Here is a 27255-nt window from a genome sequence, read left to right as displayed (position 1 = left end):
TTTTTTTTTTTTTTTTTTTTTTTTTTTTGGTACAGGGGATTGAACTCAGGTCCTTGCGCCTGCAAGGCAGGCCACCGAGCTGCTGAGCTAAATCCCCGGCCCCATTAATAATTTTTTCTAAAGCATGCATTAAATCCTTAGTCCAATTTGTTATTGGGTCATTTGTTTTTTGTTTGTTTGTTTTTGGTACCAGGTATGGAACTCGGGTCCTTGCACTTGCAAGGCAGTTGCTAGAACCACTGAGCTAAATCTCTGGCCCAGGTTCATTTGTTTTTAATGTAATGAGTAATAGGCCACACACATTTTGAATAAAAATCTTTTTTCAAATATACAAGTTTACATATTTCTATCCAGTTTGTGAATTCATTTTTTGATAAACAATTTTTTTTAAAAAATCTGAAGTTATTTTATTAATTTCTTCTTTTAGGCTTAGTTGTTTTCTAAATCCTGTATTAGCAGTTTTGCCCCCATTAGCTTAGAAATAACGCGCAGGTTCTTCTGGAAGATTACTACTATATTTTCCTATGATCGCTTTCAAAATATTTACTTGATATAATATATTAAAAAAATCTCATCTTGTTTTGTTTTCCCAAATAGCCAGTTGTTTCAAATTCATATTGAAAAATAACTTTTTTTCTTTAATTATTTTGAAAAGTTGTCCCAAAAATCAGTTGACTCTGAGGCTGGCTCTGTTTCTGCATTCCCTGTTGTGTTCTGTGAATCAGGCTGCCGTTTTTCCAGGCTCTTTTCTGTTTTAATTAGCATAGCTTCCAAGTAATCATGAAATCAGATACTATACACCCTTCTGCTTTTTTCCTCCCAAGATTGATTTGATTTTTTTTTTTTTTTTTTGGTACTGGGGATTGAACTCGGGTCCTTGCACTTGCAAGGCAGGCCACCAAACCGCTGAGCTAAATCCCCGGCCGATTTGATTATTTTAAGAATCATGTACTTTTCTTCCTTGTTGAGTGATACATTTTCTGGAGTTGTGCTTTGGACCCTACTAAAATATAAATCAGTTTGGGAAGAATTGAAATCTTAACCGTATTTCAATCCAGTCTATAAATATGATGCATTTCTCCATTTATGTGTCTTTATTAATTTTTAAGAAGTAGTTTTTTCTTTTCTCTTACATAGGAAGGTACAGATCTTGCACACATATTGTTAAATTTATCCTGAAATATTTTGTTGCTGTTTTAGTAGAATTCATTAAAATTTCAATTTCAAATCGTTCCTTGATAAAACATAGAAGAGCAATTATTTGATTTTTATGCACTGATCTTGACCTTCTGGCTTTCTGGATAGATTACCTAAGTAGTAACATTTTTGTTTCTTTTATTCTTTTGGTCGCTTAAGATTTTCTATATACTTGATCATCTTACTCCTAAAGAAATAGATTTTTAATTTCCTTTTTCAACTTTATACCTTGGATTACTTTTACTGTGTATTTCTTTTGGGCCTCCAGTACAGTGATCAGTAGACATTATGAAATGGATTCATCTTTGCATTATCCCAAATTTAAGGACAAGTATTCATATATTCGATATGTCATTAAATAGTTTCTATATGCATTTTTGTTTTTAGTTTTCTGAAAAAAAAATTTTTAATGGGGGTGTTGAATTTTGTTGAATTCTTATTTCCATCTTTTGAGTGCTTCCTGTGAGTTTGTTCTTTTACCAATCTGTCAATGTGCTGATTTACAGTGACTGATTGTGAAAAGTTCATCCAGTTTTGCTTCCTGGAATAAACCACACATCAGCATGTCTTGTCTTTTTAATATATTTTCTGACTTGATTTGCTAATGTTTTGTTAAAGATGTGTGCTCCTGTTAAAGTTTTTGTACATGTCTGTGTTCAAAAGGACATTGGCTTATCATTTTCATTTCTTACAGTGCCGTGATGTCACTAAGGACTCATGATATGAGTTGGATAACGATGTCCCTCTTCTGAATACCTATGTGTAAAATTATTGTTTTTGGATCACATCGTTTAAAGAATTACCTATTAACTACCTGGACTTGGGGTTTTCTTTAGAAGAAAGCTTTGAATTATAAGTTCATTTTCTTTAGAAATTATTCCAGTTTTCTCTCTCTTCTTGTGGCAGAAAACTTTTTTTTTTTTTTTTTTGGACCAGGGATCAAACTCTGGTCCTTGAGTCTGCAAGGCAAGCGGTGGAACCACTGAGCTAAATCCCTGGTCCTTTTTCTTTATCTTTTCATTCTTGCTCTTTAAAATGTTATTTTCTCCTGGCTAATATGATTTATAAGGTGAATTGGACAATTTTTCATGTTGTTTATTACTGTTTCCTTCCTATGTGTCTCATTTTTTGTTCTCATGGCAAGTTTTGGGATTTTTTTCTCTTCTTTGCTAGTTTTGAACAATTACAATATCCTTAGGTAGGCCTGTATTTCTATATCTATTTATTAGCCTTTCCTACTCTGCAGGTTTTTTCATTTAAATTGAAAATTTTTCCATCACTATTTCTTCAAATATGTCATTCTGCCTCTAATTATTTCAGTTGTATAATTGTATTTATGGTATACAACTCAACTGTTTCCCACAGGAAACTGACACTATCATTTTAAAAATTCATTTTCATTTGTTTTTTGTTTGTCTGTTATGGTATCTTCTAGTATCTGCTGATAATTTCTTTTATAATATCTAATGTGTGACATTTTTTATTTCAGAAATGCATTTTTCAGTTTTTGAAATTCAATTTTTCCTCTGGAAGCATTTCAGCTCTTCACAATGTGGTTTGAGGTATTTATCTGGTACTTACACCATCTTGGCCAATTCTGGGCCTTTTTTTTTTTTTTGATGATTTTTTCTTCTGTGTGGGTCACATTCTTTCTTTTTTTTTTTCTTTCCTGTGTAATATCCCATTGTGGACATAATAGATACGATATCATTGAATGTCTGGTTTTATAAATGTTGGATGGTACTTAGTTGGCTTTCTCTCTTTTTAATCGTCTCATGTGTTTGTGTAAGAGTAGTCCTAAATGGCCTTTCCTGTAGGGCTAAATTGCTCCTACTTCTAAGGCACAGCCTCTCTGGTGTGTCTGGGCAGCTCAACAAAGGCTCTTCCCTCTAAGCGCTTTGGGTTCAGCTGTCTCCAACCCTTGCTGTTCTCTGAGAACTCTTCAGCTCCTTGCTACTCTCTGCCTGACCTTGGAGAATATCACCCTAAATAAGTACAGATTTGCATTTGCCCAAAGGAGTCACCATAACCCTATGTAGATTTCTAGAGTTCCTTTTGTACACCATTCTTTTCTCTCTGGTACTCAGGCCAGTGAAGTCAGTTTGACACAATAGTGTTGAACTCTTAATTTTTCTCTCCTTACCTCGGTGCAACCACTGGCTTCTTTTGCCTTTCCACTTTGGGTTCCGTAACCCAAAAAAATGTCCTCCGACAAAAAGCCAGAGTGATTGTGGGGCTAATCATTTTGTGTGTTCTCCCCTCAAAAATCACACTCATATGCTATCATTTGTCCAATTTAAGAAAAAAAACATTATTTTAGATACTGTGGAAAGAAGACTAGTCCACTATCACTTACTCTTTAATGGACAAAGCCTGAAGTCTGCATTGTATAAGTTGTAACACATTGTAGCCAAATCAAGCAGATGTGCAAGTCAATTCATCATAGCTCTCTTGTTAACTGTCATTTAAATAATGGGTACTATTTGTTTAAAATTCAAGAAAATGAGCATTGCTGCAGTTCCAAAAATTATAAGGAATTTATATGTGGCACTGAGTAGCCCCAGGTTCTGTGGCAGGGAACCTTGAAAGTCTGAGCAACTGGCATTTGGTTGGAAGATTCAATACCTAAGAAGATTCTAATTACTACAGTAAAGATGCATAACTTAGATTAGCACAGAGGCAGATGGGTGCAGAACTAGAACACAGAGTGAGGTAGAAATTAGAGATGAAGTCTGGAAAAGTTTGAATCAAAGGTTATTGGCTACAAATTTATAATTTGGAGACAAATTTTACTATGGAACTGCAGAAGAAACAGAGGAAATTCTAACTCACAGAGTAAAAGCAAGTGCACGACTCCATTTGGCTACATCCTGAATTAGATTCTAGTGAAATCAGTGGGAGAAGGGTGGCAGGAGTCCAGCTTGGTCAAAGTGCATCACCTAACTCCAGTTGGAAACACTCTGGTCTGATATTACATCAAGGTACAATCATTATGCCGTAAGGCCAGAGGTTCCAGTCGGGGCAGACAGAAAATGTAGGCTGAGGGACACCGTTCCCTGTAAGCCAGTACTGCTTCCCCCGAAAGCTTTGCGCAGCATTTCTTGAATATGGTTCGACCACGTGGAAGAATCAGATTGGAGTATCATTTATTTGAAGAGTCCAGGTAGTTAGATAGCACTTCAGACTCCTTGATATCAAGGTGGTTACACAAAATACAATCTGTATCTGACATAAAACATACAAGCCCTATTGGAAATAAAATAGGAAGTAGTAAGAGGGATGTGGGAGGGAAATTTATTTGGGTAATCGATCTCTTGGTCATTAAGCGAGACGTCTGTTGACATTTAGAAAAAGCCCGTCTCAGGTCAGTCTAACCGAGGACCTTCTCTAGCCCCTGCCTGATATTGTGCAGATGGACAAAGTGTCCATTCGGAGAGAGCCCAGAAAACTGAGCAGATAATGAAAATAACAGCGGGATTCACCCAGTGTGCTGCTAACATAATATGTACTCCGAAATTCCAGAGACACGATTTTTATGTCAGCTACCTGAATGGATATTAGTAAACTCTCAATAACTACACTGGCATTGCTTCTGGCAGCATATGGTGGACTCTTCTTATGTTGAAGGACCGTTTCTGCTGGAACAAATACAAGAGTAGCCAATAGTAATTTTGCACTGCCTAGTCTCAGGCTCTACCCAGGGCAGGATTAAAATCCTGGATCTGGGGTAATGAGTTGAAAACTCTACAGTTTGCCCTTTATTCAGCTCTGGGCTGCTAACCGTTTTCTCTGTAGAATAGATAATGGTTCTAAAGGAGATGTTTTTCCCCCTCTAGTATGTGGTCAATAATTAAACTTTAAAGCATTGCGAAAAGATCCCTGCACTTTGGAGTCTTGGTACCTATCCCAGCTGTGAATGAGCCCCTTCCATGACTTGTCTCAGCAGACACTGAACATCTACACTGTTCCAGGTGCTCAGTACCCTATCTAAAGTCCATCCACTGGGCAAACCGTGTCATTCATTCACCTCTATCACATTAGCTCTATTTTTAACATTCATCACTATTTAAAATAAACACATTTACGGCCTTACTTGCATCCCTGCATTGTAATGTTAACTTCAAAAGTCCAGACACCATTTCTGTTGTATCCACCATTCTAGAAAATAACATGTCAGGGCCGGATTTAGCTCAGCGGTTCGGTGGCTGCCTTGCAAGCACAAGGACCCGAGTTCAATCCCCAGTACCAAAAAAAAAAAAAAAAAAAAAATGAAAACAACATGTCAATGAGTAGTTATCAAATCAATTTATACCTAATGTAAGTCAGTCCTGCTTCAAATCCAGCAAATCTTGTGTTCTTTCTTGAAACTTATAACTTTCAGTACTACAGCTGATATAATAACCAGAAGTTTCTGATGCCTAATGTAAATGCTAGGCTTTTAAACATACCAGAAGTGCAAAGTGTTATATCTGGAAATGTTATCTAAAATACTACATCTTCTAAGGGTAGCATGAATGAAAAGAAGTCTCCACTGGAAAGACTATGAATGTATGACTTATTGGAGAGTGAACAGATGGAAAAGCAGGCCTCCAGACAAATTACAGTGTAAGAGCAACGCTGTAATAAAGTTATAAACAAGGAATGGGAATTTCTACTAGCAGAGCTCAAGTTACAAGGTTTTGTTCTATGAAACCTTATACAAAATAGTGCTATTTACACATAAACTGGAAAACTGAAAAAAAGGACAGGACTATTTCAGCCAGAATCACAGCAGAGCAAAGGCTTAATATTAAATATTCCTGATGTTTGAAAGGAAAAGCTAAAGGTAAGTAAGACAGGAAGGTTGCCCATGATTTCGTTGTAATGGGCTTCCTTACAGGGATAATGAATTAATATCTAGTTTTCAATTCAGTCAAAATCACTTGCTCTTTTTGATAGTTAAAAAAACTGCTAAGGTGTCTTTGATTTGAAAATAAGCAGTTATATGTGGAAACATGGGCATAACAAGATTTTAAAAGTCAATCTTTTGAATATGTACCTTAGAACCATGGACATGGGGATCCTTCCAGAGCCCCTCATGCTCAGCAGTTGGTGGACTCTCCCATTTCTGCCCAAAGAAAACAAGACTTGAAACCTACATGCAAATAAAGAAAAACAAATGAAGTTCCTTCCATATGACACTACACAAACTAAAATTAATGGAAACTTACTAAAATTTTTACTCAAGTCAGCTGCTCCAACAATTAAAATTCTGCCACTATGATGAGATTTTCCAGGTAGAACTTTTGGAACTCCATCCCGACAGATGGTCAATCACAGAATGGATTGATACTATTCAAAAATAGTTTTGAGCAGATTTAGGTAACAAATTGTGCATTGAATTAGCTATCATTCTAAATCCTACCAATATTAAGATGTTACTTAAATTTATGCATTGTCAAAGCCTATAAAACTCATCACATAGATGAAAAGATCTAAGAGCTAGACACACACACACACACACACACACACACACACACACAAGTAAATATGACACAGCCTGATATTTAAAAGTAGTCCCTAAACTCTACCATGTTAACCAATTCACATACAGAGGTCAATGTCATGATTCAGCCACTTGGCTTTTCCAATTATTGTAGAGTAGTGGGTCAACATGATCACTGAATGGAAATTAATTTGATTTTGCTGTTGTTTTTATTATTATTTCTTTTGGTAGCACCAAGATACACAGTGGAACTGGCATGTGGTTTTGGAGCTACAGTCCTGCTGGTGGTAATTCTTATTGTTGTTTACCACGTTTACTGGCTGGAGATGGTTCTCTTTTATCGGGCTCATTTTGGAACAGATGAAACCATACTAGGTAAGGAATGGAGGTTTAATGTAAATCTCCTCTATTGTCTTTAGAAAATATTTACTTGATAAAACCTAGATTAACTAAAAGATTTAAGTAGATGACCTGTCAGCCCAACTCTTATTATAAAAAAATCTTTTCAATGTATATTATTATCTTTTTGTAGATTGATGTGTTATTTAATCTAGATTTGCATCGTCCACATAGAAAACGAAAGGCAAACTATATGCTATGGCTTGTGTCTAGATGACCCCTTCAAGCCTCATAAGGTCATAGATGGGGATTTTCAGAGGTGGCTGGTTTTATGTGATGCTGGGATTGATTCAAGGTGTGATGCTAGGATTAAGGGTGTGAGTAGCATGGATACGATATAAAGGACAGAAAGAGCTGTTATTGTGGCTTGTCGCTTGTTGCTTACTGCTTGGATGCCTGTTGCCTTGTGCCTACCATGAACTGTTTCTCCTCTATGATGCCCCTCTGCCCTGCCACCCTGCCTTGGCATTAGCCAATTATAGGCTGAAGCCTCTACAAACTGTAAGCCAAAATAAACCTTTCCTCCATTAACTTTGTGTCAGGTATTTTGTCTCAGCCATCAGAAAAGGTGACTAAGACACCATATGCTTCAAATGCCCATATTAGAAAAAGTAAAAAGAAACAAATGAGAGCAATGATTTGATTCTGTATATTCATATTGTTATTTCAACATGTAATTGATATTAAAAATTTAATGAGAGACATTTTACATTCCTTTGGCACTAAAATACTCCAAATTTCAAATACATTCTATTGTTTACTTATAGTGCATCTCAGTTTACAGTAGCTCTATTTCTACTGTTCAGTAGTCACATGCTTTATGTTATCTGTATTGCATAGTGCAAGTTCACACTATATTCAAGACCGATACACCAACCATAAGTGTCTGCATCATGTGATAACAGAGGGAAAATTTTAGATCTAACCCTTACTGAATCAGAATCTACATTTTAGCCATATTCCAGATGATTCATGTGCACATTGCAGTTTAAGAAATAATGATCTAGTGAAAAAAAAGAATGCCTTGAAATTGGAAAGAAACATTTAAACATACAGATTGTTAGGTCTACCCCATAAAGATTCTAATACAGTAGGCTTTTGGAACAGACGCATAATCTGTATTTCTAATGACTCGTGACTTCTAGAACAAGGCAATTTGAGAATATATTATTCCATTGAATATAAGTGTATTTTAACTGTAGTTCTTTTCAAGTATAATTTAAACATTGTCAAAAGGTCTTCCTCGATTTTTAATTTTAATGTATTATTGAATGATATACTGTGATGGTGAATATGAAATTCTTTTGCATGGCATTAAATGCTAGCATATACAGTTTACATCCTGTTCTCAACTAAGTGAGATTAGATTAGGAGACTGTATAAGTTAGCTTTCTTCTTACTGGGTAAAAATATCTGACAACCACAACTTAAAGGAAAGAGATTTAATTAGCCTCATGGTTTCCGAAGATTCAGTTCATGTTTGACTATTGCTAAGGCGGGAACATCACGGTGGAAGGGAATGGTGGCACAAAGCTACTGGCTTCCTGGGGGCCAGAAAGAAGAGCCCTAGAGAGGTGAGGGGTCCAGGGTCTAGATATAGACCTCAAAGTCACACTTCCATGACACACACAGATACACTCTGAAGTGTGCTTTACCAAGCCGCTAGGGAGCTCCCAAGCTAAGTAAGCCAGCAGTTAAAGACAGATCAAATAAAACTTGAATTCAAATAGCCATTTTGCCTGGAGACTGTTACAGCGGAAAATCACATTGAATCTGTCATATAATTTCTGCTTGTAAAAAATAAAACTGTCTAATATGCTGAAGTTAGATATAAGAAAAAAGTAACACTATTAAACTTTCCTGATTTATATTGGATCTGTGCTCCTTTTGGTAGACGGGAAGGAATATGATATTTATGTATCTTATGCAAGAAATGCTGAAGAAGAAGAATTCGTCTTACTGACCCTCCGTGGAGTTTTGGAGAATGAATTTGGATACAAGCTGTGCATCTTTGACCGAGACAGTCTGCCTGGGGGAAGTAGGTATTTCAGATGAGTACAAAAGATGCCATCTAAAAGGCAAAGATGTTCCTCAATTTTGGACTAAATATGAGAGTCATAGCTTATATTCACAACTTTGGATATGTAATATGCAAGTTTTAAAGGACTGGAGAGTTCTTTAGAATTAAAACCACATTATAAGAGCCGGGCATGGTGGTGCACCCCTGTAATCCCAGCACTCAGGAGGCTGAGGCAGGAGGATCGCTGCAAGTTCGAGACCAGCCTGGGCTACATAGTGAGATCCAGGTCAGTCTCAACTACATAGTGAGACCCTGTCTCAAAAAACCCACACACACACAAAAAAACAAAAACAAAAAAATAAAACAAACAAAAAACATTATAGTATATATACTATTCGATCTGCTTTATAGTTGCAAAATATTTACCCTTGTAATTTTTAAGAACTCCTTACCAGAAAAAGAGCTCTATTAAAGTACCACAGCTTTCTGTTGAGCCACATTTAGGTTTTTAGACTTAGATTGATCTGCTTTGCTTCAGCTAGAATTTTCTTTGTACAAAGACTTAAGTTTACAAAATAGGTTTCTTTTACAACCTGAAGTTCACTCAGTTGTATTAAAAGTGAATTACAGAAAAGAGCACATTACTGAAAACAGTTTGAATATTTGCCTTTGTCATTTGTGCATTTCTTTTTCCTTTATTTTCTAGCAAAGTAATGCTACTCACCTCCTTTTCCTTAAGTCGGCATCTTCTTTTCTACAAATTTTTAATTGGAGATATAGTGTACTTGACAGAGGAGGAACTGGAAGCCGAGGTGTCTGCATTGTACCTGTGCACAGCAGATGCCTCATTTGGATGCAAAGGGAAAAATCTTTTTTGGGGGTACTGGGGATCAAACTAGGGACCTTGCATTTGTGAGGTAGGAGGTAGAAGCACTGAGCTAAATCCCCAGCCCCAATTGCTGAATATTTTAAAACAAAAATATATGTTCTCAAGTCCATCTGGTGACACACTAAGCAATGGGTTGAGTCTTTTTAAGATAAGTAATATTTATAAATATGCTGTTAAACTGCCTACCTTTGAAATTTATGTACTATCTCTGATCTTAAGAGTGACAGGCTAATTTTCTTCCTCAAAAATTCTGTTTATAGCCATCATTTGTTTACATAGTTTTGAAAAATCATTCATTATATGATAATTGAGGCAAAGACTTATAATTGTATTCTCAGTTTGAATTAGAAGGATCTTTCTAGTCATCATCCAGAAAAAACAAAACAAAACAAAACAAAACAAAAAACAACATCTTCAATCTAAATTTCCCAGGAAATGATGAGTAAATTATACAGTTAAGGGATACATTTCACTCATTTTAACACTTAATTTTCTGGATCTCTTATTCATTCATTTACCCATATAGACATTCAGCAATTACTTATTTACTAAGTGAAATGTTACAGAAAGAAAAATGCTACATAACTAGGTAAGAAGCTCCTATAAGAGTTAACAGTTGTTTAGGGAACTCAAGCCCTGCATAATTCCTCTTGCATCTTGTTTTTTGTGGATGGCCCTTCGGATTCTCCTTGATGCTATTACTCAGTCCACTTTGCTTCTGGGTCTCTTTCCACGCCTACAGCACCTGGTCCGTGTCCTGTTCATGGATTCTCTTCTGTGTTGCACATGCTAGATTTTAATGGCAAGCTTTTGGTTCCTGTGAAGGCTAAGAATTGAACTGACTGCTTGGAGAGTGTCAAGTCTTCATATGAGTTCCGCGGTGCCAGCATCACCCGGAGTTGGCAGTAGCTCTAACCCAGTAAAGGATTATATAGTCCTTGCTAAGCATCTGTAAAGAGATAGTCTGAAGATTTTAGTGATGGGAATTAATCAGAGCCCTGGCAGCAGAATAAAATTATACTGTATTTTAATTTTCCTACTTGTTTTTAACTGGGAGAAAGTATTTGCCAGTTAGTGAAAGCAGACACATCAGCTGGCAGCTGCTGAAACACATAGCTTCACGCAGTAATGACAGGGCTCTAAGGAGAAAGATGTACGAACAAATACGATCTCTAGAGCAGAGAGATGTAGAACCTCATTGGAAATGTATTGCTTGCTGAAGTATTAATTAGTTAGCTAGTATATTTAAAGTTCCTGTTCCAAGACAGAGAGATCAGTCGGAGTGAGGGAGGTGTCCAACAATACAGGAGTTTCAAAACATAAATATTTTTTCTTTTCTTGTCCTGTGTCAGCAAAAAATGAAATTGTATGATTTTAACTCTCTAAGATATAACTCTGTGAATACTTTTCATAGTGGAGAGTCTATTCATGCATGTCTTTGGGAGAAAAAGTGTTCAAATCTAATTCAACTGGGCCACAACATACCACATTGTTTGAAGAAACTGATTTTAGTGCATCACATCTGTTGTGAAGCAGATAATACTTTTGAAGACAGAGGCCGGAAAAATATGGCACTTTTTGGTGCTGTGCTTGTTTGAAATTCCTTGGGGGATAGAATATGCTTGTGCGCTTTGCATTTTTCCTTAGGAAAATGGCAGTTACTGGCCAGGATGATGGTTAGTGGACAACAGGAGAAAGCTGTTCAACATGTTGCTGGTAAAAATCAAAACAAAAGAAACTCCCCTCATTCCTCCGGCTGTTATCTGAAATCCCCTGCGTTTGCTCCTCCAGCCCCATGTTTTTGGATAATTCTTGGCCAACACTAATCCCCGTGGTATTTTCTTTCCCAGTTGTCACAGACGAGACGTTGAGCTTCATTCAGAAAAGCAGACGCCTCCTGGTTGTCCTAAGCCCCAACTACGTGCTCCAGGGAACCCAAGCCCTCCTGGAGTTCAAGGCTGGCCTAGAAAATATGGCCTCTCGGGGCAACATCAACGTCATTTTAGTGCAGTACAAAGCTGTGAAGGAGACGAAGGTGAAAGAACTGAAGAGGGCTAAGACGGTGCTCACGGTCATTAAGTGGAAAGGGGAGAAATCCAAGTACCCACAGGGCAGGTTTTGGAAGCAGCTGCAGGTGGCCTTGCCAGTGAAGAAGAGCCCTAGGCGGGCGAGCACTGACAAGCAGGGTCTTTCCTATTCGTCCTTGAAAAATGTATGACAGGGACAATGAAAGGAGAGAGAAAAACAAGGGGCACTCCTGGAAGAAGGGGTTTCCCTTTCCTCACTGCTAGTTCTCGTTTTCACAGGCAGAAAATATTCCATCTGAGCCTCCTCGTGGGGATAAATTCAGGGTGACTGTATGGCTGGTTATTCTGTCAACAGCCTGTCACCATCACTGATGTCACTACGCTTCCCAGGCAGACTTGGATGATGTGAATTTCCCTTCCTGCTTCCCTGCCGCCTGCTCTTTCCTCTAACTCCTTCCTCCTCCTCTTCTCCCTCCCTCTCCTTCTCCTTGTCCTCTTGTCCTCCTCTTCCTCCTTCTTGTCCTCTTCTTCCTCCTTCGCCTCCTCCTTCTTGTCCTCCATCTGCTTCCTCCTTCTTTCTCTCTCCTCCCTCCTCCTCTTCCTCTTCCTCCTCCTCCTCCTCTCCCTCTCTCTCTCTCTCCCCCGCTTCCCGCCCTCTCATCATAACATTATGGAGTAACCTTGCCACTAGATCTATCGTCAGGAGTATTAGGAGTTTATGAATACAATTTTATTTTATTTCCTGTTCATCCATTATACATTTTAAAAAGATAATTAGGGCATCAGTTCATTTTTGCCAAGGATCAGCTTGCTCATTTGACTAAACAATACGCCACCACCACAAGAATCACACCCACTTAGGTTGACAGAAAACTGTGTAGTTAAAAATATTCCTTAGGATTGATTTAAAGGAAATGCTAGATTTCCTTCCATTATTCCACATTTTCCCTCATCTCAGGTACTTAACATCGTTTGTAAACTTGAAAAACATACCATAATTTTTATTATAATTGCTTCCAGGTTATCTACAAATTGAACTATACTCATCCCTCTAACTCCTAATTCTTATATCAATATTCAGGGTTTGAAGGTAAAACTCAAAGCCAAACAGATGTTGCAGGTGGCTTTGCACTTAGTGCAGCCAGAGAAGGATCCCCTAATGGTGCTAATGGAGAGCAAGAAAACAACAGAATGCTTTTAGGGCATTTCTGACTTATGAAAAGAGCACAGAATAGGATGTTGGGCAATTTGTGTTTTAATCCTAGCCTTGCTAATTTGAGAACTGGAAAACTGAGTTCTCTTCATTTGTTTGCATCTCCTTACTAAAAATTGTAGAGAGTAGATTTAGTGACCTTGAAAAGTGCTCTTAACATTAATATTCTAAAAGAATTAGTTGTACTTTCCATGATTTAATCACTGGTACAGGTAATGCTTTATTCTAAGTAGGTCTGCCTAAAAGGTTACTGTCAATGAAACTTGATTTTAAGATATGTCAGATTTGAAGAAGTCACATCTAAGTGCAGCGTTTACAGAATGTTGGATATCTGTGTTACATGTAGAATATGCATACACACATTCATGAAGATAAAAGTCATGTATGTGTGTATGGATATAAATATCCTGAACGTGTATGTACATATGTGTGTTTTATATTTGCACATGAATTATCTATATATATGATATATATATAGATATCATATATATACCATTGGAACAATATTACAAGCCACTAGAATTTTTGTCCAGTTTTTAATGTTTTTGTGCTATTATGCTTTTGTGTTGGTATTTTCAGTCCATTAATATCTGTGAATTCACAGTGGTAGCTGTCATTGGTTCTTCTCGTCTTTAAATTAGTATATAACTTACTACTGCTACAGTTGATCTGGGTTGCAGTGTGTACTGAGCTTCTGAAGTCATTGCTAAACACTAAAGAGCCACCTGGTATTGATTGATTTTCTATTATATTCCCAGCAGAGACTTTGAGAAACTAAGCTGTATGAACCTCAGTGCTCAGCTATCGGTACTGTTCAATAATATAGGACAATAAATATACTACCCATAATTGAATCTGACTACCTTATGAAACAATAATCAATAAATTAAGAAAAGCCCTTATCTCAGTAGTGTAAATGTTAATAAGCAACTCTAAAACTCTCTTCTGTATTATCGTGTCCTTCATCAGTGTTAAAGTTCATAATAAATCATTTCTCTATATGCGTTACTGATGATTTTAAAATGAAAAAAGTTTCCCTCTGAAACCTTGATAAAAAACTGTAGATATGGAGTTATTCTTTTAATCATTATGTTGAGACATTAATTTTTTCTTATTATGGATTGCTATTTTTCGTCTTACTAACTCCAGTCATAATACCAGAGGAGAGTTTTCTCCAGATATGCTTTGAACATCTTTTTTTTTTTTTTGCATGAGCTTTAGGTACACAAGGGTTAGTCTCATAATTGGGGGTTAATCTCTTGTTATGCTGCATTCCTTTTGTGCTTTTTGATTCCATGTTTATGCCAAATCCCACTGGGTGTTCCTAGAAATTACTTCATTTTTTTCCTATCTATATTACTATGTTTGGTATTGCGCTTCCCCAAATGCTATAATACAGAGCATATCGAATTAAGTAATATATCTCATCATAAGAGAACTTAGTTTCAAGTTTTTATTTTTATTATGTTTCAGAAGATGCCTAGTGCAGAATATGTGAGGGAGATATGCACACATATTTATACATCATCAAGTAAGAACAAGTTATAGCTCTTAATTAAAAAACTAATGGTTTTATATCTATGCTATAAGGACCTTCTGCACCCAGGTTAATAAAGCCATGCTATGTAGAGTGTCTAATTACACAATGACAGTTTACTTAATTCTCTCTTGTACAGTAACTTAGATGATTTCTTAGTATTCTAATAAAAAAGTATTCCACTGTATTTGGAAACACGATCACTCCTCTTGTTAATTACCCATTTTCTTTTGATGGTTTTAATATTTTAAGGTTATCTTTTTAATTTTGTTCATGAATTTTGTATTTTCTGTTTTTCATTTAGTATGTAAATTTACATATTTTAAAAATAAACCATTTATTTTCAGCTTTGAATTTTATTTTGTGCATGTGTTCATGTCTTTATTTTCATGTTTGGGCATAAAAATTAGAATGAAAATAAATGATTGTACTTACAAAAGGAAACCAAGGAAGTGTTGATAGATAAGATTCATCTGAGAGAAATGTGAGAACGGGGGCAAATTCTTATCAAGAATATTTCTTTTACATATTAGCAAAAGAATTAAGTGTACTAGGGTGTCTTCTGTGTATGTGTGTGTGTGTGTGTGTGTGTGTGTGTGTGTGTGTAGAGAGAGAGAGACAGGTGTAGAAATGGGCGAGAGGAGTGATTCCTTTACTAAAAAAACACAAACTCACTCCTCTTGGCTCACCATGGAACGTGAGTAGATTATATGAATCTCTTCCCTTTTAAAAGGCTTTAATGTGACCCCCAAAACAGTCGCTCTAGATGAATATCAAGAAATCAATGTCCTTCTTTAATATATTATAATTTGAATTAGAGACACAATCCTGTAGAACTTCAAATAAATAAATAATTGAAAAATATTTGGAATGCATTTTCCTTGGGGTAAATAATATTGAGCCTTTAATAATAAGGATGACTTTACTTTTTTAAAAAATCCCTACTTATTTATCTGTTCAAAGAATATGTATTGAGTCCTTGTAACATGTACTGAACTAGTTAACTTAGTAAAAATTTTCCTACTGAAATATTTTCCTTTTGCCAAACAGTCTCCAAAGGGTAGATTTAGTGAGGATCAGTGGGTCAAAGTCAAGAGCAGATTGCTGTTCAATTCAGAAACACATATAAGATAGTTGAACATGAATAGAATTCACTATCCTTGGACATGTTACATCTCCATAAAAGGACGTACACAACCAGAGGCTTGACGAACTCATATTGGATTTTACATCTGAGCTTTTGCATTGGATAGATTGTGATGAGTCTTAAGATTTTCTCAAATATTCTATGGGCTTCTTGAGCGTAGTGTTGACTGTTCAGAATATTCAGTATCAACATTTTGTTACCTTGGCTCACCGGGATGTTACTGACCTTGTTAAAACTCTCAAGCTACTTTCTTCAGTCGTTTGCTATGCTGCTAGGTCTTTTATGTAAATACATCTGCAGTATTGTATGAGAGGCACAGTTAACAACTAATCTGTCCTGTTTTTCCATTTCTATTCAAGAAGTGTAAAGTAACGTTTATGATCAGGTAGGACACTATTTCCGGCAATACTTTTTACCTGCATCCCTTTTACATTGAATACAAAAAAGTTTTAAAGCCCATTTTCTCAGAAATTCATATAAAGTAATGTTCTAAAGCTAACATTGAGAATTGACACGAATTCAATAATATTAATATATACTATTTGAAATGATGCTCACTAGAATTTAGTAATAATTTAGTCAAATTATTCAAATATTTGCTGCATGCTATGTTTACATATAGATATCCAATTTGTTTCAAAGCCCTAGAAGTCTATTCTTGAATGCATTTTATAGATGATTGAACTCAAATTGAAAGAGAATAAAATACAGATAATAGAGAAACTGAGATTTTAATTTAAGTCTATCTTCTAGATTAAGTGCTCACGTTTTATTACTCTTCAAGTTTTAAAGGTCGGAGACAGAAAAAAAAGGAGGGAGGGAAAGACGGAGAGCGGGGGAGGGTGGGAAGAAGGGGAGAGAGGGAGACTTGTTATTCTTTCTTCCATCAGTATCCTACACAAAGAATACAGGTATATCTGTAACTTGTTCTGGGTGAATTCCAGGAAGATTATGGCTTTTAGAGATGGAAGTGTTCCTGAATATTATTATAGAGTTCTATACCATTACTCTGACTTCACAGCCAATTTAGTCCGGCAAAAGAAAATCGACTCTATCATTGCACAGCTACACCTCGTTGTTTTGAGACAAACAGATTAAAAAAATCTAACTTATTTCTCCCTCTCCGAATACTATTTAGGGTTAAGAAATAATAGCAACTCCCCACTTCAGGTATGAAGTTTGGACAATATGGAAGTAATTTTGAAAGTCGCCCATATTAGCAAGTATCTTCTTTTAAAGCATCTCGTCTTTCATTTCACTCTGTTTGGAATTCTGCCACTCATGTCTGTATTTACCATTGTCCTCCTTCAAATGTAAATCTTATACTTTCTGGAAACATTTTTTAAACAGCAACAAGCTCTAAAGGCAGTGTTTTTAGATCTAAGAAAGTATTTTATTTTCAACCACGGGATCCTGATTGGAAAGAACATATGTTTTTCTAAAGTGAGTACTGTATTTTGAGGAGAAACAGCTCACATACCCCACCCCTCTTCCCTACACACAATGCACACTCATGGAATTTGTACAAAATACCTGTGTTCAAAAGCTAGCCATGTTGTCTTCTTTTGAGCTTATGAGCCAGGAGAAACAAGAGTTTGTAGTCTTATATTCTCCCTTTTATTAAACAAGCAGCTTCATGACATTTTGAGAAGGAACAAAGAAGTTACCAGAACGTACGCATGAAGTTGAAAATGAGTGTGCACACAGTTTTGAAGAGAAGTGAAAATTTAAATTTATCTTGCAATTTCAAAACAAGAATATTCTAAAATACATTTGCATTATTAAGCCGATCAAATGTTCTTGAAAAGTGACATCTTTTCCAATTTGTATTCAAATTCATGTGAAATCCCCTGATTGGAAACAAGTATTTGGGGAGGTTCCTAGCTCCCTCGCTCTCTGTAGAGTTCTTAACAACCAAATTCACGGCAAACCTTCACGCTGTCTTCACAAGCCGAAAAGTGTCTCCGAAGTGTAAGTACAGTCGAAGTGTGTCTCTAGAGCCTGTCTGGAGTTGTGAAAGGCAGTGATTTACACCTGTGAAAGAGCTTTTCCTTCAGATAGTCACATTGTCTGAGTTCCTAAATCTCAAAATGCATTAAGCACTGCACTTATTTGAAGAACTTTCTTTGGATAGCTGTCCAAATCCACTTCATTGACCATCCGAATTGAGTGATTGGCTGTTGTTTTGTGTTTTTAACAGATTTCTAGCCAATCCTTTGCACAACACACACAAACAAATACAAACACTCATACATGAATATAAAAAGACAAAGAAGGAAGGAGGGAAGGAAGAAAGAAGAAGGAGGGAGGGAAACTTTGACAAAAAGGTCCGTGTTATATCCCAAAGTTAAATGTCAAAGGAAATGCATCACTGAGAATTTCAAAAAACAATGATTCCTAATGTACTTTACTGATCAACAAGGTCAGTGGCTTTGCTGTTCAAATATTCTTAGAAGACACATATAGAAACAGAATATTCTTCAGAGGAAAATTATAACAGCAGGGAGGAGAATTGAAATTCTATTATGGATGAAATATGAGAAAAGCCCTGAATGTATACAGTCTGTCGGTAAGGAGAAAAGATGGCAACATCGCAACTGCTGTCACCGCACTGCAGACATGGGGAGTGAGCCACCTGGCCTCAGGTGTAAACTGCAGAGATGAGGATTTCAAAACAGAGACAGAAGTTGCTGCTTTTAGAGCTGGTTGATTTAAATACCAATTGTATTTTTTCCGTTTTGATGTTGAAGGAAGGCTTTACCCCAGCAGGGGCCTGCTGACCTGAAGTTTTGCAGTCTGGGAGAAAGCCTGAGCTAAAATTTCTCCTCCTCTCTAAAGGTAGCAAATTCCTTGCAACTGCGAAAAAGGAAAAAAAAAAAGGTCGGTGAGATGGCTTGACTTTCAGAGTATGTGGTTTATCTCGCACTCAGATCCTGCATTCCCAAATGTTTCTTCTTCGCCTGTCCTTTCTAGGCTCAACAGTGTGGATCTGCGACATGAAGTCTTCACTAGCCGTCACGCTGTTTTCTGTTTCCCTATAGATACAGTGGAAGCGGTTTTTGATTTCATTCAGAGGAGCCGGAGGATGATTGTGGTCCTGAGCCCAGATTACGTGACAGAGAAAAGCATCAGCATGCTGGAGTTCAAACTGGGCGTCATGTGCCAGAACTCCATTGCCACCAAACTCATCGTGGTGGAGTACCGTCCCCTTGAGCGCCCACACCCCGGCATCCTGCAGCTGAAGGAATCCGTGTCTTTTGTGAGCTGGAAGGGAGAAAAGTCCAAACATTCCGGCTCCAAATTCTGGAAGGCCTTGCGCTTGGCTCTTCCCCTGAGAAGTCTGAGTGCCAGTTCTGGCTGGAACGACAGCTGCTCTTCTCAGTCTGACATCAGTCTGGATCACGTTCAGAGGAGGAGAAGTCGTTTGAAAGAGGCCCCGGAACTCCAGAGCTCAGAGAGGTCTTCGGGGCCCCCCGCAGCCTCAGGCGCAGGGTCCAAGCAGCGAGGGAAGCCCTCGGCAGCCTGCCGCTGCTGTGTCACCTACTGTGAAGGGGAGAACCACCTGAGGAGCAAGAGCCGGGCGGAGATCCACACCCAGCCCCAGTGGGAGACGCACCTCTGTAAGCCTGCTCCCCAAGTGCCACAAACTCAGTGGATACAAAATGGCACCAGCTTGGGACCCCCTCTGCCCCAGATCTCTGCTCTTGCTCTTCACCATTTCACAGATTTATCTAATAACAATGACTTTTATATCCTATAACTACTGTGTGTGGTGGGGGGTTGCTGCCTATCCCTACGAACCCTCTACCCGTCACGAACCTTTGGGAATAACTGACATTTTTATTATCTCATGGACTATTGGGTCTGTGTCCCTTTCATTGTTTTTTTTTTAAAAAAAAACCTATTTATTTCTAGGAGTCAAAAGATCTGAAGAACCCGAATCCAGAGTTATTGCCTCTATCGGCCTCAGAAGAGCACACTCTTCTTGGGCCCTAGAAGGTCAGTATGTGAAAGTTGCCTCTATCTTGCCCAATGGTTTAAAACGCAACCAAGAATTTATATATGTTTCCTTTGAGTTTGTTGATTGACCTCATGCTATGATGGGCCAGTCAGGTGCACTTGAGCTATAAGACTTATAGGGTGTTTTTATACGAAGGGAACATCATGGAAAAGAGTTGGCTCTGGTGGAAGTTGTAGGACAAAACTCAACAACAACAACAGCAAAACTTACAACACATTTCCCTCAGAAGGCCAAACATACCCACCCAGGGACACATGATGTTCTCTGCCTCACCATACACCAGTGTACTCCAGACTTCCAAACATGGTTAGCATTAATAAAGTTATATCTTTATGTTACTTCATTTGTACTAACAAATTTTTATCTCCTTGTCTCTCTTCTATTTTTTTTTTCTGTCTTTTGTATTCAAATGTGAAGAGTGCTCCATTTCAGGAAATTGAGATTTGGTGTAGGTACAAGAAAGACTAAGATCTTTAGTTTCTTCCCAATGTATATTAAGACAAATCTGGGAAAGGACCAGAAGACAATGAGAAAATGTTTTAAGGGAAATGGAGTTCATTTAATAATCTCTTTTTCCCCCCCCAAAGCTAACAGCTGAAAATTTCAGTATGTAAGGTATTTAAGGTAGAATTTGGTGTCTTGACCACTTTTGCTCATGCAGAATTCTGAGAAGGGATATTAAATAGAAATGTCTACAGGGGTCAGAAGGTGACAAAAATAAAAGTGAATGGGCTGCCAGATGTAAGCATAGTACTAGTTGTCTCTATTTACTACTGTGCCAAGGTAGATGGACTATAGTACAAACAAGGATTTCTTTTCTACAAATATTTTCACACAAAAATAAAGAACCCCTCACACTTGATTTTCAAGTCTTGGATGCAATAGGGATGCTTGAACCCTTAAGTACCTGAAGAGCACGTATTTCTTAAATGGAGAACAGGTTTTACTCAGCTCCATTTGTTTGTTGCCATTGATTTATCCCTCTATCTTTCCAGATGTTTTAGTTTTTTTTTGAAGAGAAACTAAAAGTGTAGATTTCTATGTATACCCTCAATGAGAAGCTGGCTTAGATTTATTTTTAAAAAATAAAATGAAGTCAAAGAGCCAAGGAAAACATATCTGTGAGACAAACTCAGTCTGTGGCCCACCAGTTTGTAATTTCAGAATTGAAGTATTCAGCCCAAGAACAAATGTCTTAATGGGGATCCGAGTGCTGCAAGTGGTACTGGCGCTGGAGGACAGAGCTGGCCCCCAGACACAATGCGGGCTGTTTATTCCTCTCCAAACTGAACACTCCGGGCCTTCAGAATAGGGCTGATCTGAGCCATCCCTACACCTTGGGAGAAAAGGCTCAAAGGTAGTGAGTCTTCTACATACTCTGGAGGGATTCCCTGCCTTTTGGGTTTACTGTAAGAAAATTAGAAGCATAAAATCTGCTATCCCTGAACAGAAGTGGATCAAAATAGCAAGAGACTATACTAGGCATGCACAGTCACCGTCAGTACATTACTCCTGGTATCTAGTGAGCTCAGACCAGTGAATATCAGATTCTTTCACTGTTGGAACAAGAAACTAGGATCTCTTCTCTGAGGAAGAAGAGATGGGAGGAGAGAAGGGCCCGCCAGAGGCAATGTTACTCACCATGGAGCACATCATTAGAGAATGACAAGACACCCTAACTGCCTATTAACCAGAAAGTGCCTTGCTCTGTACTGAATACCTTCTTGAAGACAATAATCCATCTTTGATGTATGTTCAGGGTCTTAACTTGGCAGATGGATAGCAGTTGCTCTTCAAATCTGTTAAGCATGGGTAGTGTAAGTTCCAAGAGGGAGAGGGGGCTCCTATTAATGTATAGCCTTATTTCTTATAACACAGTTTCTCAGACTGCAAAATATCTTTGGAAAAAGTTGACATAGTACTTTTGTCATTTATGAATTATTTTCTGAGCACCTAAAATAAATGCAAGAATGAATGACAGAGAGAATGAAATTTAACATTGAACTCGTATGAACAGCTGAGTACTTTGTGTGCTCTCAAGGCTAAATTTTGATGAGTATCAATTTTGCTTGACATCGTAAGTACAGTGTAAGCGGTGTAAAGTCCTAACTTCAGGCATTATTTATACAGGGGTCAGAATGATAATGGTTCTACGTTTACTGAATGGAGAAAGGCTTGGGAGTTCTGTTATTATTCCTTGACCCATTATGCCACAGTTGAATGTGGTTTAGTATCATATACTTCACTGAGACAAATGATAATAAGACAGAAAATTTTCTTATAAGCCATGAGTATGCATAATGGAAATGGCATAATTATAAGGTTAAAGAAATGAATGTATCACTATGCAATAAAATGTTGGTTCTCATGGAGTAAGAGTTTAAAGTCAAGTAGAGTTCTTCTCTCTTGGTTAGTCATGACCTTCCTGAACCTCAATTTCCTGTTAGCTAAAATGGAGATAAGAATGTTCACCCCACTGGGTGTTGTGAGCATGAAGTGATATACTACAAATTTATTTCATATGAATTACTTTTTTTTCACTTTTATAAAATGACCAAAATCAGTTCAGAACAGAAATCTGCAACCCAGGATGAGTGACTTTCCTAAATACACTCAGCCAATCAGTGATAAACTTGACACCTAATCCCAGCTCCTAACATGTTGGAGACAAATGATAGTATTATTATTACTGTGTCATCTAGATGGAACTATATCTACAGAACCATAGTCTATCAAATAAAAACACATGTAATGTAACCCTACACACCGATGCATCATCTGACTTTGTCATACCATCGTTTTACATAGCATCCTGTTTACATATTATAATTTCAAAAAGTGGCCATTTTTGGTGTCTTCTAGACTATCTGATTGTGCTCTGCGTTTTCCTTCAAATGCAACACTCACCTTTTTCTTAGTGGAATTTAGAAATATATTCATTAGTTATCTTGAAAATAAATTTAATCTTGCAGCAGCTTGGAGGGCCATTATATATTCCAGAATGACCTCATTGATATCTAGTTTTAATAACTATGAAAACTCTAATAATATATTCACTTCCAGGTTGAAAATTTGAATTTGTGGGAAAACTAATGTTCCAGTTCAGATAGAAGTTATGAATAATAAATTGAACTAATTATTAAGTTAGACACAGAAGGACAGACAACTCCTATGGTAATGGTTTCAGACTTTTGTTCATCCAAGAATTGCTGAGGGAAAATGAAAAGCTCAGGGCAGAGTACTTCATCAGAAGGGCTGTTCCCTTAGATGCTAGGCATTGTCTAGGAGTCTGCTTTCAACAAATAAGCAAACAAACAAACTGTGACCTTTATAATGTGAATAAGGTATTCCATGGGTCAAACTTGGAAATCTACTACTGACAAGAACTTTTTGAACCTTTCCCATAATTCCTATATTGTTGTTCAGGTTGTAAGAAGTGAATGTCTTCACTGGGGTCTGCCCAAGACTTCACAAAGTATATGCCATGAATCATACATGAGAATCATTTCATATTCATAACAAGATGCATTGTTCTTGATGTTATCCAAGAATAACTAAACAAGTATCTTTGAGGTGTAGCCAGTCTGTGCATTATGTTTGCTTTTGGTTTTGTACCAGGGATCGAATTCAGGTACTTGCGCTTGAGAAGCAGATGGTGGAACCAGTGAGCTAAATTCCTGGCCTGGCCAATCTGTACTTTAAATACATTTCTCAGGTGATTCTGATGCACAAAATTTCTAAGAACCATTAATTTTTACTTCTCTTTTACTCCTCTTTGCTTTTGTAGGCTCTGATTTTCTCCAACCAAGGAGGACTACGAGTCATCATTTTAACAAGGTGTTTGCAGGCAATAGATCAAAATGTGGGGCAGGTTTAGCCCTCGGAGTTGCCTCAACACAAGGAGACAGTTGAATACAGTGGTTTGTAGCGTGTATTTATACAACATGAAATAGCAAACATTGACATTTGTAATGTGGTAGGATTGCTATAGTTATCATATACATTAAATAGAGTAAGATAAACTCTGTTGGGCTAACAACTCCAGTTTTTCAGCAGTTCCATATCAGAAGCCTTATTTCTTGTTTATGCCACAGGTCCAACAGAGGTACCTTTTTTTTTTTTTTTGGTAGCTTTGCCACCTAAAGTGTGTGGTTTGCTATTGGTCAATGCTTTGGCCTAAATCAACGTCCATTATTCACAGAATTTATTGACCAGGAACTAGCTCCAAGATCCTAATACAGTCATAGAGAAAGTCATAGAAAACTTAGTCTTTCTGTGTCCCCAGGAAAAGAAAAATTGAGTTGGGCTCGGCAAATAACATAGAATAGGTAGCGTTGTCTTCTATATAGAAGACAGAAATGAGATAGCCTGAAGAGGGAAGACACTTTAAATTGAGGAAGGACACATGCTTTGATAATGAAAGAATAGAAAGACTTGGTTGCCAACACCCCAAGGTATCAAGATAAAACAGCACACAGAAAGGAGTAGATATTTCACATAAATATTCTCTAAATAAAAGTTGTTGAATGAATGCATAATAATTCCAACAGCTTCTCATGAAGAGAAAGCGTGCTTAAAAATGTGGAAGTTACTGTATTTGATTACTTTCCTGTCAGTGGCTTTAGTTAGTTCCCTAAGAATATGACACTCAAATTATCTGCAAATGAGCCATTTCATTTTGAGTATTCAAGGAGCCTCAGAAGAATTGAAGACATTTAAAACACAGCAGAGCATGTAACATCGTCATTAAAAAACCACACATGATTCATTTATCTAAATAGCTAAATAGGAAACTCAAATTGAGCAGGCCGAAAGCTCAGATAAAGAGACAAATGCTAGCTAGTATGGGTACTATGAACGCTAGTGTGAGAAGCAGTCTATGATCGGGATTCTGTTTGTATCAAAGGTTTGGATTTTATATGACTTCTTTATTATGTAAACTATCATTTGATTCTAAGAAAAAAATCTCTGGGCTGGTAAAGATGAGTTCTAAGGAGTTAATATACAATAGCAAGTTATAAAGTTGAAGAAAGAAGTGCTATTTCCTAGTGTAGTGCATGCATTCAAAGTCCTTCTAAGAATCATTCGAAGATCACCCCCCTTGGTTATTTCAAACATTTAGAAATATTTCAATGCAAAGAACAATGCTGAAATGTTCCTATGGGAAGAAAGCAGAAAGATCTCAGATAGATTCTAAAATCAGATTGTGAGTTATTTTTATTTTATGCTAGCTAATGGGTATTTTAATACTCTCTTGATTTATTTTAAGAAATTAAGATAAAATGGAACACGCATCTATTTTTACTTAAGACTCAAAAACATATAACATCTTTTTCATTTTCTATCATCATAACTGTGTCATGTGCTTTCATTTAATTTATCATTAACTGTACCCTGTTTGGGAAACACCTAGTGAAAGTGGTTCTTAACCAGAATTGAAAGTCATCCTGCAAAAAAAAAAACAAAAACATGTAAATAGATGGGATGAAACCCAGCCTAGTAAATCTCCCTGAATGATTTAGATGTGTGCTCTTGTAAGGATAATTGCCTTAAGTACTTTTACAATTTTTGAAAATTATTCAATGGAAAATCAGTGATGACATATTATAAATATGGAATAAAAAGGTAAAAAACAAATCCTCGTATTGCAGACAGTATTCTTTTTTTGTAAAATGGAAATACTAAATTTGAATTTTTATTCCCAATCCTTTATCATTTAGAATCCTTTATTTTTATACTATTGACATTGCAATGAAATTATGTAAAACAGGAGAATAACAAAATACAGAACATAAGGTTATAGAAATGACCAATGCAATTAGTACTCTGGATGGCCCAATGAGGCTATTTCCCCAGTATTTATTATTTCTATGCTTTGGTCACCTAAAACAGGACAAAATGTTTAAGATATAATGACTTGTTTGTGGGCAAAGACAATTGCTATAGATGATTTCTAAGAAGAGACACACACAAAACAAGGGAAAACAAACAAAGCCCCTTAACCCACTTCTAAACATCAATGATATGGGAGTGAAAGGAGATGGGTAAAATTTCCCCAGTACCAGAGTGAAGAGTCACAGCATGTAGTGAGTGAGTGTCGAGGTTCAGGGAAGAAAGTTGGATGGTTATTTTCATTATAAAAATGCTTGAAGTTATAAAAATATTACAGTGGACTCAGAAAATATTATTTGAAATACAAATTATTTTATTAAATGTATAACTTTGAATAGCACACATTTATTCTCAGTCTCAGTTTATCAATCAAATGGGGATAATACTATATTTCTCTAGTATTGTAAGGGTAGATACACTATGTAATAAATCTCTAAAAATACATGTTTAGTGGTGTTATTATTAATATTAGTATTAATATAGTAATTTGTTAGCAAAGGAAGGTAAGAAGATGAGGATTTTCTTAAATTGTATAATACGGAGGTATTTTCAAAAGCATATGGTCTAACTGTAATCTTTTGTATATAAATTTTATAAACAGAAAGTTTAGCTACTGTTTGATTTAAGTATTAAAGACAATGAAAATAGTATCTGACTAAGTTAGTTGGGAAAAATAACTCTAATTATTTTGGATTGCTATAAAAAAAAGCCACCTTTTCAAAACTAAAACAACAAATATTTGTTACCTCAGTTTCCATGGGTCAGAAATTTGGTTCACAGCTTAGCTGCATGGTTCTTACTCAACATTACAAATGAGGAGACTTCCAAACTTTTGGCTGGGGTTGTTTGCGCTCATCTGAATCTCGACCAAGGACGGAGAAGCCAGGTCTTCCACAGAGGGCTGGACACGGGTAGGAACCCTAAGCTTCTTGTTGCAGGAACTTCCCTGTATGAACCTCCCAGTGGGACTACTTGAGTCCCCCAGAGCGAGTGATCTGCTACAGAGATCAAGGAGGAAGCCAAAGTGTCCCTCATGACCTAGTCTCCAAAGGGACACTATCATTTCGGCAATATTCTGTTTGCTAGAAATGAATTGTAAGGCTAGCTCAGACTGAAGAGGTGGGGTGGGTACCTCCTCTTGAAGAGAGGAGTGCCGAACATTTATGGACATGTTTTAAAACTACCATAGTAGCCTAGGTATTTTCTTACTTTTTAGTTGAATAAATTAAGGATTGGACCTTCAGAAGTGTACTGGTCTTTGGCCTGCCCAAATTCATCCCTAATTTGGTAACCTGCTGGGTATAGATGTGCTATACTTTGGATCAGACCTCTATCTTTCAGGCTAGCGTATTCTTTCATCTAGTAAACATGAGAGCATGGGTAAAAGTTACATTTTCTGCTGTCCTACTCTCTCCCTCTCCCTTTCCC

At 36.9% G+C, this 27255-nt stretch overlaps 1 protein-coding gene across 5 annotated transcripts in view; it reads left to right on the top strand.

The window, feature by feature from the left end:
- The window catches only part of Il1rap (interleukin 1 receptor accessory protein), a 130417-nt gene extending 104910 nt beyond the window's left edge, over positions 1–25507 (top strand). The window contains exons 9-13 of one of the 5 annotated variants that reach the window (XM_010624108.3): positions 6914–7057; positions 8976–9119; positions 18956–19534; positions 19830–19913; positions 23723–25505. In XM_010624108.3, the coding sequence (XP_010622410.1) occupies positions 6914–7057; positions 8976–9119; positions 18956–19534; positions 19830–19831 (869 nt within the window). In that variant the 3' untranslated portion in view covers positions 19832–19913; positions 23723–25505. Of the gene's footprint in view, positions 1–6913; positions 7058–8975; positions 9120–11840; positions 12497–18955; positions 20287–23722 lie in introns of those variants that run through there. The other 4 variants (XM_010624104.3, XM_010624107.2, XM_010624106.3 and 1 more) reach the window with 4 other exon arrangements.
- Positions 25508–27255: the final 1748 nt, after the last annotated feature.

Source organism: Fukomys damarensis, unplaced genomic scaffold (genome assembly GCF_012274545.1).
Source record: "Fukomys damarensis isolate Sample0158 unplaced genomic scaffold, DMR_v1.0_HiC HiC_scaffold_12, whole genome shotgun sequence".
Lineage (NCBI taxonomy): Eukaryota > Metazoa > Chordata > Mammalia > Rodentia > Bathyergidae > Fukomys > Fukomys damarensis.
The sequence above is the reverse complement of the archived record's forward strand: the minus strand, read 5'-3'. Positions and strand labels throughout refer to the sequence as shown.